Below are 12,811 nucleotides of genomic sequence, written 5' to 3' on the forward strand. Positions count from 1 at the left end.
CAAATAATAGCAAATGTGTGATTTAGCCCCAGGAACACAACATCGAGTTCGGTTTTGATAAATTTTAAATAGCTTAAAATGGACTTTTAGTAAATATACCCCCCCAATGTCAAATCGTGTTGAGACACATGGACATGCCCTCAGACAAGCTCAGAGTAATGAGGATATTAAGAGCACAGGTAAGCACATTACAACATCCTAAATACTAATAACCTGGTTGTTAAGTATTTTGTTAAACAAAATCTTTTATTACAAAGGGAGTGAAACAAGAGGAGATACTCACGTTAGTGTCTCTGAGTAATTATAATGAGGATAAACTCCTAAAAAAGATTGCACTTCATCCATTACAACAGCTGGTTCACTCCTCAGATGTTGTCCATCTATAATTAACAGCTAAAATACCACATTTGTTAATATATTTTATTCTTAATGTGTGCATATATTTTAAAAATGTACATAAAATATAAACACAAATACAATAAAGGAAATTAGGTCATATTTCAATAGTTAGTTAAGCTATGAGGTTGGAGTACAGTACATACAGTATACAATGCATCCGGAAAGTATTCACAACGCTTCACTTTTTCCACATTTTGTTATGTTACAGCCTTATTCCAAAAGGGAAATAAATTCATTTTTGTCCTCAAAATTCTACACACAATACCCCATAATGACAACCTGTAAAAAGTTTTTTTGAGATTTTTGCAAATTTAATTAAAAAAAAACTAAGAAATTACATGTATATAAGTATTCACAACCTTTGCTCCATACTTTGTTGAAGCACCTTTGGCAGCAATTACAGCCTCAAGTCTTTTTGAATATGATGCCACAAGCTTGGCACACCTATCTTTGGGCAGTTTAACCCATTCCTCTTTGCAGCACCTCTCAAGCTCCATCAGGTTGGATGGGAAGCATCGGTGCACAGCCAATTATCAGAGCTCTCCAGAGATGTTCAATCGGAATCAAGTATGGGCTCTGGCTGGGCCACTCAAGGACATTCACAGAGTTATCCTGAAGCCACTCCTTTGATATTTTGGCTGTGTGCTTACGGTCATTGTCCTGCTGAAAGATGAACCGTCGCCCCAGTCTGAGGACAAAAGTGCTCTGGAGCTGGTTTTCATCCAGGATGTCTCTGTACATTGCTGCATTAATTTTTCCCTCTATCCTGAACTGTATCCCAGTTCCTGCCACTGAAAAACATCCCCACAGCATGATGCTGCCACCACCATGCTTCACTGTAGGGATGGTATTGGCCTGGTGATGAGCGGTGCCTGGTTTGCTCCAAACATAATGCTTAGCATTCACGCCAAAGAGTTCAATCTTTGTCTCATCAGACCAGAGAGTCTTTCAGGTGCATTTTGGCAAATTCCAGGTGGGCTGCCATGTGCTTTTTACTAAGGAGTGGCTCCCGTCTGACCACTCTAATATACAGGCCTGATTGGTGGATTGCTGCAGAGGTGGTTGTCCTTCTGGAAGGCTCTCCTCTCTCCACCGAGGAATGCTGAAGCTCTGACAGAGTGACCATCGGGTTCTTAGACACCTCCCTGACTAGAGCCCTTCTCTCCCGATCGCTGAGTTGAGACGGCCGGCCAACTCTAGGAAGAGAGTTGGCCGTTTATGGATGATGGAGGCCACTGTGCTCATTGGGACCTTCAAAGCAGCAGATATTTTTCTGTACCCATCCCCAGATTTGTGCCTCGAGACAATCCTTTCTTGGAGGTCTACAGACAATTCCTTGGACTTCATGCTTGGTTTGTGCTCTGACATGCACTGTCAAGTGTGGGACCTTTATATAGACTGATGTATGCTTTTCAAAATCATGTCCAATCAACTGAATTTACCACAGGTGGACTCCAATTAAGCTGTAGGAACATCTCAAGGATGATCAGTGGAAACAGGATGCACCTGATCTCAATTTTGAACTTCATGGCAAATGCTCTGAATATTTATGTACATGTGATTTCTTAGTGTTTTTTTTAATTAAATTTGCAAAAAACTTTTTACATGTTGTCATTATGGTGTATTGTGTGTAGAATTTTGAGGACAAAAATGAATTTGTTCCATTTTGGAATAAGGCTGTAACATAACAAAATGTGGAAAAAGTGAAGCGTTGTGAATACTTTCCGGAAGCACTGTAATTACATATAATTATGATGGCTATGCATTAATACATACAGATGTGTCCTTGCTCATCTAGCGCACCCAGCTAGTCTCCTCTTATCTATCCATGTCCAGTCACACAGTAACCGTATTCAGTCACATCATAATGTACAGTATTCAGTCGCAGCACAGTGTACTGAGACTCAGAAGAGTGTAATACTGACTTACGTCCACCAGATTTCGCTTTTGATAAACATCACAGCGCATATGTGAAATACTGTATGAAATGTACTATTTCAAATTATGCTTTAAGCTGTGTTCTAGCATGCAGCAACTGAACGAAGATGCAGTGAACAGGGATTTTTACATATTCGGTTTGTTCCCATGAAAAATTTGCAGAACGGACTCACACATTGTAGTTTTTAATAGAATGAGATGTGAACATGTTGCAGAGACAGAGGTCTTATTCAAAGCGTTAGCTTCTCATACTGGTGACGCATAGGGACAGGCCCTTATGCAATAACAGAGAATAATCAATACAGTGGGGAGGGAGAAGACAAATACTTTATTACAGTAAATGTCACCACAAGAGGGCAGTGCAGCACATGAATAGTGTAAGTGGCTGCAGTGGGTTAGTGGCATTCTCAATGTTTCGATTCCCATAAAGGACAGGTGTCTTAAAAAACAATTTTTATTTTTATTTTGCTATTAATATTGTACAATATTTGATAATATTTTATTTTGCTTAATCTTATCAATGGAGCACTGGCCACCCAGCGGTTAAGCTGTATATTGCATGCTGTGGATACCTTCACGTTTTACCATTTCTACCCACTGTATTTTCATAACGCTACTAAGACGCTTGTATGGCATGACTAGAGCAACGACGAGCGAGGACACATCTGTATGTATTAGAGACATAAATAGAAACACTAATATAAAGTCACTTATCCTAGCTTTGAGGCTAGCCATGTCTGGAATTTTGCATAAAGGAGGATGCAACACCTGATTGTTGTGTCTCAGGTATATACATTTTTTTTGTTCATTAACTGTACACACACAATTTTTAATAACTTTGTACTTTTCAACTGTAACTGTCTACCTACCTAAATGTTAGTACAGGTTGAGTCTCCCATACCCAAAATACTTGGGACCGGGGGTATTTTGGATATCAGAATATTCTGTATTTTGGAATATTTGCAAACCATAATGTAATATCTTGGGAATGGGACCCAAACCTAAATACATAATGCTTTTATGTGTTATATACACCTTATACTCACAGCTTGAAGATAATTTTATACAATATTTTTAATAATTTTGCGCATCAAAAAAAGTTTGTGTACATACATGAAATTCAGTTATGTTTCATATACACCTTATACACATAGCCTTAAGGTTATTTGATACTATATTTTTAATAATTGTGTGCCTTAAAAGTTTGTGTACATTGAACCATCAGAAAGCAAAGGTTTCACTATCTCAGACATGCTAAAAATATTCCATATTTTGGAATATTTGGATATGGGAGAGTCAACCTGTAGACCTGTTATTGTTAGTGGCGGGACCAGGTTGAAAATATTAAAAACTAAATTTTAAGTAGTTTGAATTAAACTATGATCACGTAAAAACTAACTGCGCTCTGATTGGTTGATAACTTTAATAGCTACCAATTGGATCATTGTTAGATAAATTAAATGCAACAAAATCGCAAACTTAAATTTAGGTCTGACCAACTGAACAAACCAATTTAAAGTTTTGGGTGCTGTTCTTTATTTGCACAGAACACAGCACAAATCATATTGTTGTTTTTAGCAAAATACATAAAACTTGGTTCCTCTAGAAATATGAAAACAACTGACTCTCAATCAAAGCAGACAAGCCTAACAACAATATGCTAAAACAGTACTATTACCTGTGAAGGTGTAAAATAATTTAACCATCGTTCTATGTGTGTAGAATATAAGCCAGGCACAAGGCATCTTTTCTGCAGAGTCTGCAACTCCGAGGAAGCTTTACGATCGGCAGTTATCACTTCATAGAAGCTAAATTTCAGAGCAGTGGGATCAGCATGAGATCGTTGATGCTGAAAGAAAAATAAAATGCTAACTTCTTCAATTTCTCGGACTATCTACCATAAACAGTTGGTTCAAATGTACAATAATACTTTCCGTGCATGCTTGGCTTTAGCTTTCATTACTGTATACTGTAGCTATCTTCTCAGGATATTTAGAATTTCTGCCACTATGCTATATCCCTAGGAAGACAACTTAGTTATTGTAATGGTCTCTTATACTGTAGGTATATATTTTTCAATTAAACTTGAAATGAAACAAGAATAAATAAACAATCTTCTACATGCATTTAGTTACCTTACTTCAAAGCAACATTTTTTTATATTTTAATACAGAGGTTCCCAAACTCTGCCATTACAGTCCAGGTAGTAAGGATATCCATGTTTGAGCACAGGTGACTTCATTTGTACCTCAGTCAATTTTAACTATCTGGACTCAAGCATGGATATCCTTAAACCCTGGACTGTAATGGTGGAGTTTGGGAAACTTGGTTTTAGTATATACAGTACTTAACTTCTTTTAAGAATGTATTTTACTTGGATTTCAAATCTGTTTAATTTCCAAGTAATCCTATTTTAACACATGTACAACAGCATCCATTTCACATTCCTCTTATGTACAGAAAAAACAATACCTGATACCAGGAGTATGCTCTATCAGATGGGTCAATAAGAATGGTGATGATTTTTGCTTTTGGTAAGAGTGCAGCGACTCTCTTGGGTACTTCCTCGGTATGAAAATAATTAGTACTTTTTTCAAATAGGAAATCTGAGGTTGTGTTTGATGGATAAGGAAAAAAATCCATATACCTTGGAAACAGCAAAAAGAAAGCATAATTTTAAGCAACATAAAAATATAGCAAATTAGATATGGATAACGATGCTAACAGCATAGAGATATTACAGTCATTAAGGACACTGGTCATGCAGGAACTAAAACATTGTTTAGTATTGCACACAGGAAACTACTGACTCGCACACAATCAACGCCATCTGCTTCATTTGATTTTCTAAAGGACAGCACCGGTCCTAAGTGACCACTACACAGGTTCTTCACGTTACACAGAACCCAAATATATACAATCCTTAGACATTGTCTCAACACCCCCAACACAAATACTACTACACAACCCCTGGAGGTTACACTATATGCCACACACACAAAGACGCAAGCAATAGTTTCAGAAATAAATTCCCAATAGTCACTAAAGTCCACCAACATACACTATAGCTCCTACCCCCTACACTATACTACAATACAAACACTGCACAACATGAACTACTCTACACACATCATTCAAATTATTAGTATATACAATTTCCATAACTATTATTGCTAAAAAGAATTCTAAAAATAAAATACCCAATAATTGGTAGCACATGACCCTGGGACAGAAGCCTTTTTATACCTTACAAACGCATCCCAGGTACCTGAAATTGCCTAAACTATTTTAAAATGTGTATCTGATTTCCCGAGACAGCCAGCATGTTGAAATACTGTAGCTCACCCATATACAGTACATTAGAAGACTCAAATTGTCAGTGCTAATTTCATATAATTTTGACCAATGAGTGTACATACTGTAGCTACAGGTTAATTAGAGGAGTACTTTACAGAGACTACTTCGTTATTTACAACAGTTACTGCTCCAGTGAAACTCACAATCACATATTCCCTATCACAAGGACATACACACAAGGTTAATTATTTTGTCAGAAGCCAATTAACCTATTGTATGAGTATGTTTATGGGATGTGGGATAAAACCAGAGTACCTTTGGTCAAGAATTGAACTCATAGACTCAGTGCTGTGAAGGCAGTGATGCTAACCACTATGTCACCAAGCATAGTGGTTAGTACTACACATGTGAGACAGACATTGGATTATCTCTTCTTTTTGCTTACAGTATAATACACACAGAGTTGGACTGGCCCACAGTGGTACAGGGGAAATCCCCGGTAGGCCCCACTGCCTGTGGGCCCAACCTCCTCTTCTATGTGTCAGGTTCCAGACCTCAAATTATAGATTGTTACTCTAGACAGTCAATTACTTGGAGGAGCAGAACCACTGATCAACATGGGGGCTTGGTTCCCTTCTACAGAAACTACTGTACACCAAGATTTGATTAATGGATAGTCAAGTGTTTGTGGTGGCTGGTCACAACCCTTAAGCATGGGCCCCTACCACTGCATTTTCCCAGTGGGCACTTCATGCCCCAGCCTGACACTGAATATACATCAATGTATGCTATCCATTGATGTTTCTGTAAATATGTATTTAAAATGTCTGGATGACAGAATGCACTAATTACATATTTTAGTGTGCACGCAGGTCCTTTCATTGCACATTGCTAGCTTTTGCTAGAGTGCAGCTGTATTGTGTATCCCATATTTTTGCTGGGTAGCATGGGAATAGCTCATAACCTGCCTGGATCACTGAGAATCAGAAGACATTACATTGATCTTGCATCACTGCACATAGTGAGCAAATGATTGATAGCAACATCTACCAAAGTTAAAGGTATTTTAACATCTGTTGCTCAATTCAGCTCAGCAGTTCCATGGCCTGAACAATATCATAGGGATGGGATTTCTCTGAAACTTCTAATAACCATATCATTTACAGTAAGTATTACATTATGTCATATACAGTATATTCTTTCTGACATAAGGTTAGCTGAATTAAATAGTGAATATTAAAAACACATAGGTACTTTATTTTTTTTCCAAGTTAGTAAAGCAATTTATCTTCCCTTAGTTGAAGATTAAACAGTCAGTATGTGTAAAAGTCTTGTCTGTTTTTAGGCAGGCTTTGTTCCCACAGTAAAGCAGTAAGTAAGTTTATAATGTAGGTGATGCCTTTATTTTTACTCTTTTTTTAGCTTTCTGCATAGCTTTCAGTTAGTTTAGATAGTGACTACACCTCAATATTTAAATGTTCTGGAATAAAAAAATCTAGTTAAAACACATAGTCCTGTGCTTAACCTGAAACTCCAATTTAGTGCTATTAAAAAGTAAAGTATTGGTTCTCTGCACAGTTGGAGACAGTCAAAGTCCTTCCCACATCTTTAGGACATGTCATAAATGGGATGTGATACAAAAAATTGAGACTGCCGTTAAGCTACTTTGATGTCACTGGTCCTGAACTTGTGCATGATACTACCGATCCATGTAGTGCATTTCAGCAGAGCTAGAGCGCAAACATTGATTACTCCCTCTGTTTCACGAACAAAACATTTCCCTCCTAACATGCCAACCTACTCCAGACAAGTGAAATAAATCATGATATACATTTAATAATTTATAAACAATCTAATTTATATTATTTGGCATTGTAATAAATAGTCTTTTCAGTAGTGAAATCAAATATTTGCTGCAGGAATGTTTGCAGCCATGGTTGTTTTACAGATTTAGATAAGAATATGTAAAGTAGTTTTACCATTACTACTGTATCTTATGAAAAGGAAGACGGTTTCCTGAGAGGTCGTGTATGGAAATGAAAGGTGTTCAGATCAAATGGCTAAAGATTATCTTCCTGTGTCTGACAACCAGTTGCGGCACTTCTTCTGGTTTAATGTTTACATTTAATTTAGTTGTAGTTATTTGAAATTTAAGTTTAATTATTTAATGCTTACAGATAATTTTAATGTCCTCCCAGCATATATCATACTTTTTTGTAATCAGTTAATTTGAATCTACATTGGCAAGGCTTTATCAACTTGTAAGGGAAATAATATTGGATTGGATATAAAAAGTATCCAGAGCTTCTTTAAAATATGAAGATACAGTAGAAATGGCATATAATATTAAACCACAGTGTAATTGAGGGACTATGTATTTGTGTGTGATTGAGGGACTGTATAATTGTGTTGCTTTACACATCTGCATATCTCAAATTCCTGCCTTCTTTTTCTCTCCAATTTAATTTACAAACATTCCCATTCACACACACTACAAGTAATATCATTTTAGCATAAAAAAGCTATTCATTAAAAGTTATTACTGCAATTATCCTTCACACTGGCCAATGACGGCACCACATATAATTCTATAAGTATATAAGTAAGTATATTTAAAAGCTTCTAAGTATTCCAATTTATAGTGTAAAGTAAAATATGAATTGCTTGTGCGTATACTATAGAGACCAAGCAGGGATAAATATAGGTTGTTTCACAAGAAAATATGAATAATATGAAAATAAGCAGGGATAAATATAGGATGTTTCACAAGAAAATATGAATAATATGAAAATAATTAATTATAGATATTGAATATCTGAAAAGATTAAAAAATTGAAAAAAAAATAAAAGTTTGTTTTATGTAACTAACGATCCATTTTTAACAAATGAAACAGTCTTTGTAACAACATTTATATTGCTCGCACCCCCTCCCTCCCCCCAAATTTACATTATTCTGAAAAGTCATAGCGATATTTTTTCAATTAAAATATATAAAGACTAGCCGTGAATTATACACTGTTGTGTAATTCAGATATTGCAATAAACTTTGCTCAAACTGTATAAATAACATTAAATGAGGAAACAGTAACTGAACAAACCATGTCGCAGGCCTATCAAGTGGTGTTTCACAACATGAAAAGGTTTTTGAACCACTGTTTGTGATATTTATTTCTATAATTATATATCTTACCAGTCAATTCCTTTGTGATAGTTGTTGCCATTAAAGAATTGCACTTCCTCGAAGGTGTTTGGGTTAGGAATGTTGCTAATGATGTATGGGTGCATTAGTAGAAATAAGTAAAGTGCTGTTGTGCCTACAGGAAAAATTAAAAGTAAAATATATATCAGAAAATAGCTGCAATATAAATACAATAAACATCTTTTGTCAAATATATTTCAATAAATTTACTAAGCTCCATGTAAGTGCTAGTCAAAATAAAGTCATTTATTTCAGCTGCATAGATCATGTATTAATTATGAAGACCAACTATATAAAAGGTGAAAGTGGGTTATTTCATGGTCTTACATTGCATCTAACATAAGGTCAATGTCACAGGCCTTACATTTTCTACTGGCTCTGCCAATTTCAGTTTTTATCAGGAGCTATATCTTTATAGCATTACTCAGATGTCAAAATATCCTTTAAAAAATGTAAAGTTCATTGGGAGAATTATTGTAACTTTTCATATTTCACATTTACTGGTTCCATATTTCGTTTACTTCTAAATTATAAACTGCTTATTTTTCTAAATTCCAAGATTTCTGAAATTGAAATGCAGAATATATTCTATGAATATGAGTATTGATTGGTTATCACATTTTAAGAATATATTCAATTAATGAAATATATAATTCATATTTGCCTATTCTCCTGGAATGGCTGGGAGGCTCCAGAAAATCAGGTGGCGCTTCCAGCCACCCGGAAAGTGGGCAAGTCTCTCAGCTGGCCGCACACCCCCGGATCCCCCGCAACCCCACGCACACACCACAACAGCGGGGAAGCAGAATGATGTGATTGACACTGACCTGTGTCATCATGGCCTCGCCTCCAGCTTCACAATGCTGGTAATATCAGCATTGTATAGTGAGGCAGTGCCATAATGACATGATCATGTGGCCATTCCCCTGTTCCACCCCCAAATTCTCCACTATGTCCTCTGCCATTCTCCCTTTATGCCGTGCCATGCCCCCCACGCTGTGCCAAAATGTTCGCAAGTATGATATAATTGTAGGTGCAATGATGCAGTAATTGCCCTTGATCAGCATAATACAAATTAGATTAATGTAATGAAATGTCTGAGTGGTGACCATGGGTCATACAGGATCACACTTTTACCCTCCATCAACTCCACTATGTTTACAAATAGAGCATTTTTTTAAGGAATCATACTTTTTCATTTCTACAGTTCACAAAAAAGTATAGATTTTAAAAAATGTTTACCCCGTCAGAACTAAATACACATTCACCTACCATTTTTGTGCCATATGGTGCAAGAAGCTTACCATGACTTGCTGTGCCATGGATAGCGAGTTTTGTGCTTTTGCATATTTGCACTGCAAACAGTAGCATCTTTTTCAAATCACAGCTCTACAGAAATAGACATTCCCAGTAGTGTGGGGACTTAGTATTTGTCATTTTCTATCAATCACGGCAGTGTAGCTTCATACATTGCTGAGTTGAGAAATGCATGGTGTGGCTCATTCATATTGGTCCCGGACCTCTTCCTTTTTTTCTTAGACAGCTACAGTATAGCATGCAAATGACCTGGTAGTGTATAGGGTACACGTACCTTTTGCTTTTGCCATATAAGTAGTGTGAAAATTATGTAAATTGAGTACATTATTAAGAGAAAAGATGCATGGCATGCCTTTGTCATATTTTTCATTGCGCTCCAAACAGGGCTATTTAGCATGAATTGAGGATAGGTATATGTGGGTACATCTGTTATACTTTGGTCCAAGTTATTAGACAAATTTGTATTCTCCTTGTAAGTGTCTATTTGCTAAGCAAACATCGTGTAAGGGTCTAATTGCTAAGCCCACATCATGTAAGGGTCTAATTGCTAAGCCCACATCATGTAAGGGTCTAATTGCTAAGCCCACATCATGTAAGGGTCTAATTGCTAAGCGAACATCATGTGGACACAGCTGTATCTGCATGAGTAAACACTTTTTAGGTATTGTGATTATTTCCAAAAACCAAATGCAGGAGAGTGTGTTCTGCAGCAATTTTGTAAGCAACAGAGAGCTTAGCTTTTCACAGCTTAACCCCGATAGCTTATACCATCAGAAGATATCATTATCATTGCTAGCTACAGGGGGAAGCATCACCAGACAGTGAGACAGGGATCCTTTAATCCTTTCCTGACAGGCCAGATGCTTTAGTGAATATGCCAGGCCAGAACCAGGAACTAAAGTGAAAGTGACAAGTGCTTATCTATTGCTCATTAACTTGCCATTCCCATTAGGAACAGTTTTGCTATTTGTGTTTTTTGAAACTCCTATTTCATGTCTGTTCCTAACATTTGTGTGTTTTTTACTATACTAAAAACTCTTCACTGGGACAGGTTATTTCAGCAACTGCTTTTCCTGTTTGCAGGTTCAAATCCAGAGCTTGAATTCTGGCCACAACACACGGTCCTTATTGCAACACAAATGTATTTACTATACATTAGTCAATTAAATCAAGAGGAGGTCAGAAATTGGCTTAACCTTCATTGGATATGCTGGTGCCTGGTTCTCTATATGTAGGACTATTTTGAAAAATAATGAAATAGGTACTTAGCCCTGGTTTCATCCTTGTTAGATTTTATTTTTGAAAAGTTCCTTTTGTATTTTTTGTGGATTATTAGGAAACCTTCATTTTTATCTTTAGTATAATCAGCATTTGTTACATGAAAAACATTAGCTTAGATGTGTACAATATATGAGCTAATGTTAAAGCATTTTAGCATTAGCGATAAGACAAATTATCAAAACCATTCTTCACAATGTTTGCCTTTTCTGTACATTTCTTAAGCAGTATTAGGCCATAAATGATCCACATAGAATTACTCATATAATTTTCTTTTCACCTGAAATTTCAAGTTACTGTACTCAAAATCTTGTTTTCCATGTATTAGAGAGGAGTGGTTCGGTTTTGCTGAAATCCAAACACACCTGAACTTTGAAGTTTCGAGTCAAACCGAGTGCCAGCTCAAATCACTTTTGGGTTCTGAGTAGAACCGAGTACCTACACAGATCTTCTCGCCAAGTACAGAACTCAGATCTAATATACAGATCTTGTGTGTTTTGGATTTCATTTAAGTCCTGTCCTTGTGATTTTAGGTGCTGTGAGGTTGTCACAATTGACTGGAAGTGACTGGAAATGAATGATATTGATGTATATAATACTATAGGACCAAAACAGGTCTAAGTTACATAAATTAATCTGTTTTTAGCAATTCTAAAAAGAAATCTAAAATCAAAAGCAAACTGAACTAATTTTGCCAAAAGACGACAATGATTTAGAAACAAAACCAAAACACGGGGATCTGCACATACAGATGTGTCATGCTACATCTTTGCTCCATATGCCAGGTAGTGTGCTCTGCTAGTCGCGCTGTGCCATGGCGTATTGAGTTGCATCGTAATGTACTGAAGAGCAGGAAAAGCAGGAGTGTGTAATACAACTTTCTGTCCACCAGATGTTGCTTTTCCTAAACTGAACTGCACGTGTTAAAAAAAAATTAAATGCAATGTCTGTAGGACAAGAACTGTAATTGAGAATGTAATGATGGATTAAATCATTCGGTGTGCGAGTCCTGAGTACACCTTGAAAAACTATTTATAAATTTGTTCTGCCATCATTATTACAGTATACTATGCTAGATACAGGTATCAGCAATCTAGCACCTCATTTTAGAAAAGCCAGTGCCAGTCCATGCGACATTGTTTTTTCAGTGATGTCAGGCACTCACACAGTTTGAAGGGCACTGTTTAAAACCATCACTGAAATACCCAGAAAGAGGTGTCTCTGGATTACAAACTGACTGTGTGTTTTATGCTGCACACTTGCAGCAATGTCGGCACTGCTGTGCCACTAGGAGCTTGGTCAACATGTCGCTAATCGGTACACATCAGTAAGTGCTGGTCACTGTGGCACTGTAGAAAGTGGTGTGTAGCACTCACACAGTGA

At 36.6% G+C, this 12,811-nt stretch overlaps 1 protein-coding gene across 3 annotated transcripts in view; it reads right to left on the reverse strand.

Annotated features, from left to right (window-relative positions):
- The window catches only part of LOC148538790 (N-heparan sulfate sulfotransferase 4-like), a 392,388-nt gene that overhangs the window by 48,767 nt on the left and 330,810 nt on the right, over window positions 1–12,811 (reverse strand). For 2 of the 3 annotated variants that reach the window (XM_088452212.1, XM_088452213.1), the window contains exons 9-12: window positions 8,825–8,948; window positions 4,810–4,984; window positions 4,016–4,186; window positions 284–393 (exon numbers count right to left, since the gene is read on the reverse strand). In XM_088452212.1, coding sequence (XP_088308338.1) covers window positions 284–393; window positions 4,016–4,186; window positions 4,810–4,984; window positions 8,825–8,948 — 580 coding nt within the window. Of the gene's footprint in view, window positions 1–283; window positions 394–4,015; window positions 4,358–4,809; window positions 4,985–8,824; window positions 8,949–12,811 lie in introns of those variants that run through there. The other variant, XM_088452215.1, reaches the window with a different exon arrangement.

This window comes from Taudactylus pleione, unplaced genomic scaffold (assembly GCF_031769625.1).
Source record: "Taudactylus pleione unplaced genomic scaffold, aTauple2 ptg000036l, whole genome shotgun sequence".
NCBI lineage: Eukaryota > Metazoa > Chordata > Amphibia > Anura > Myobatrachidae > Taudactylus > Taudactylus pleione.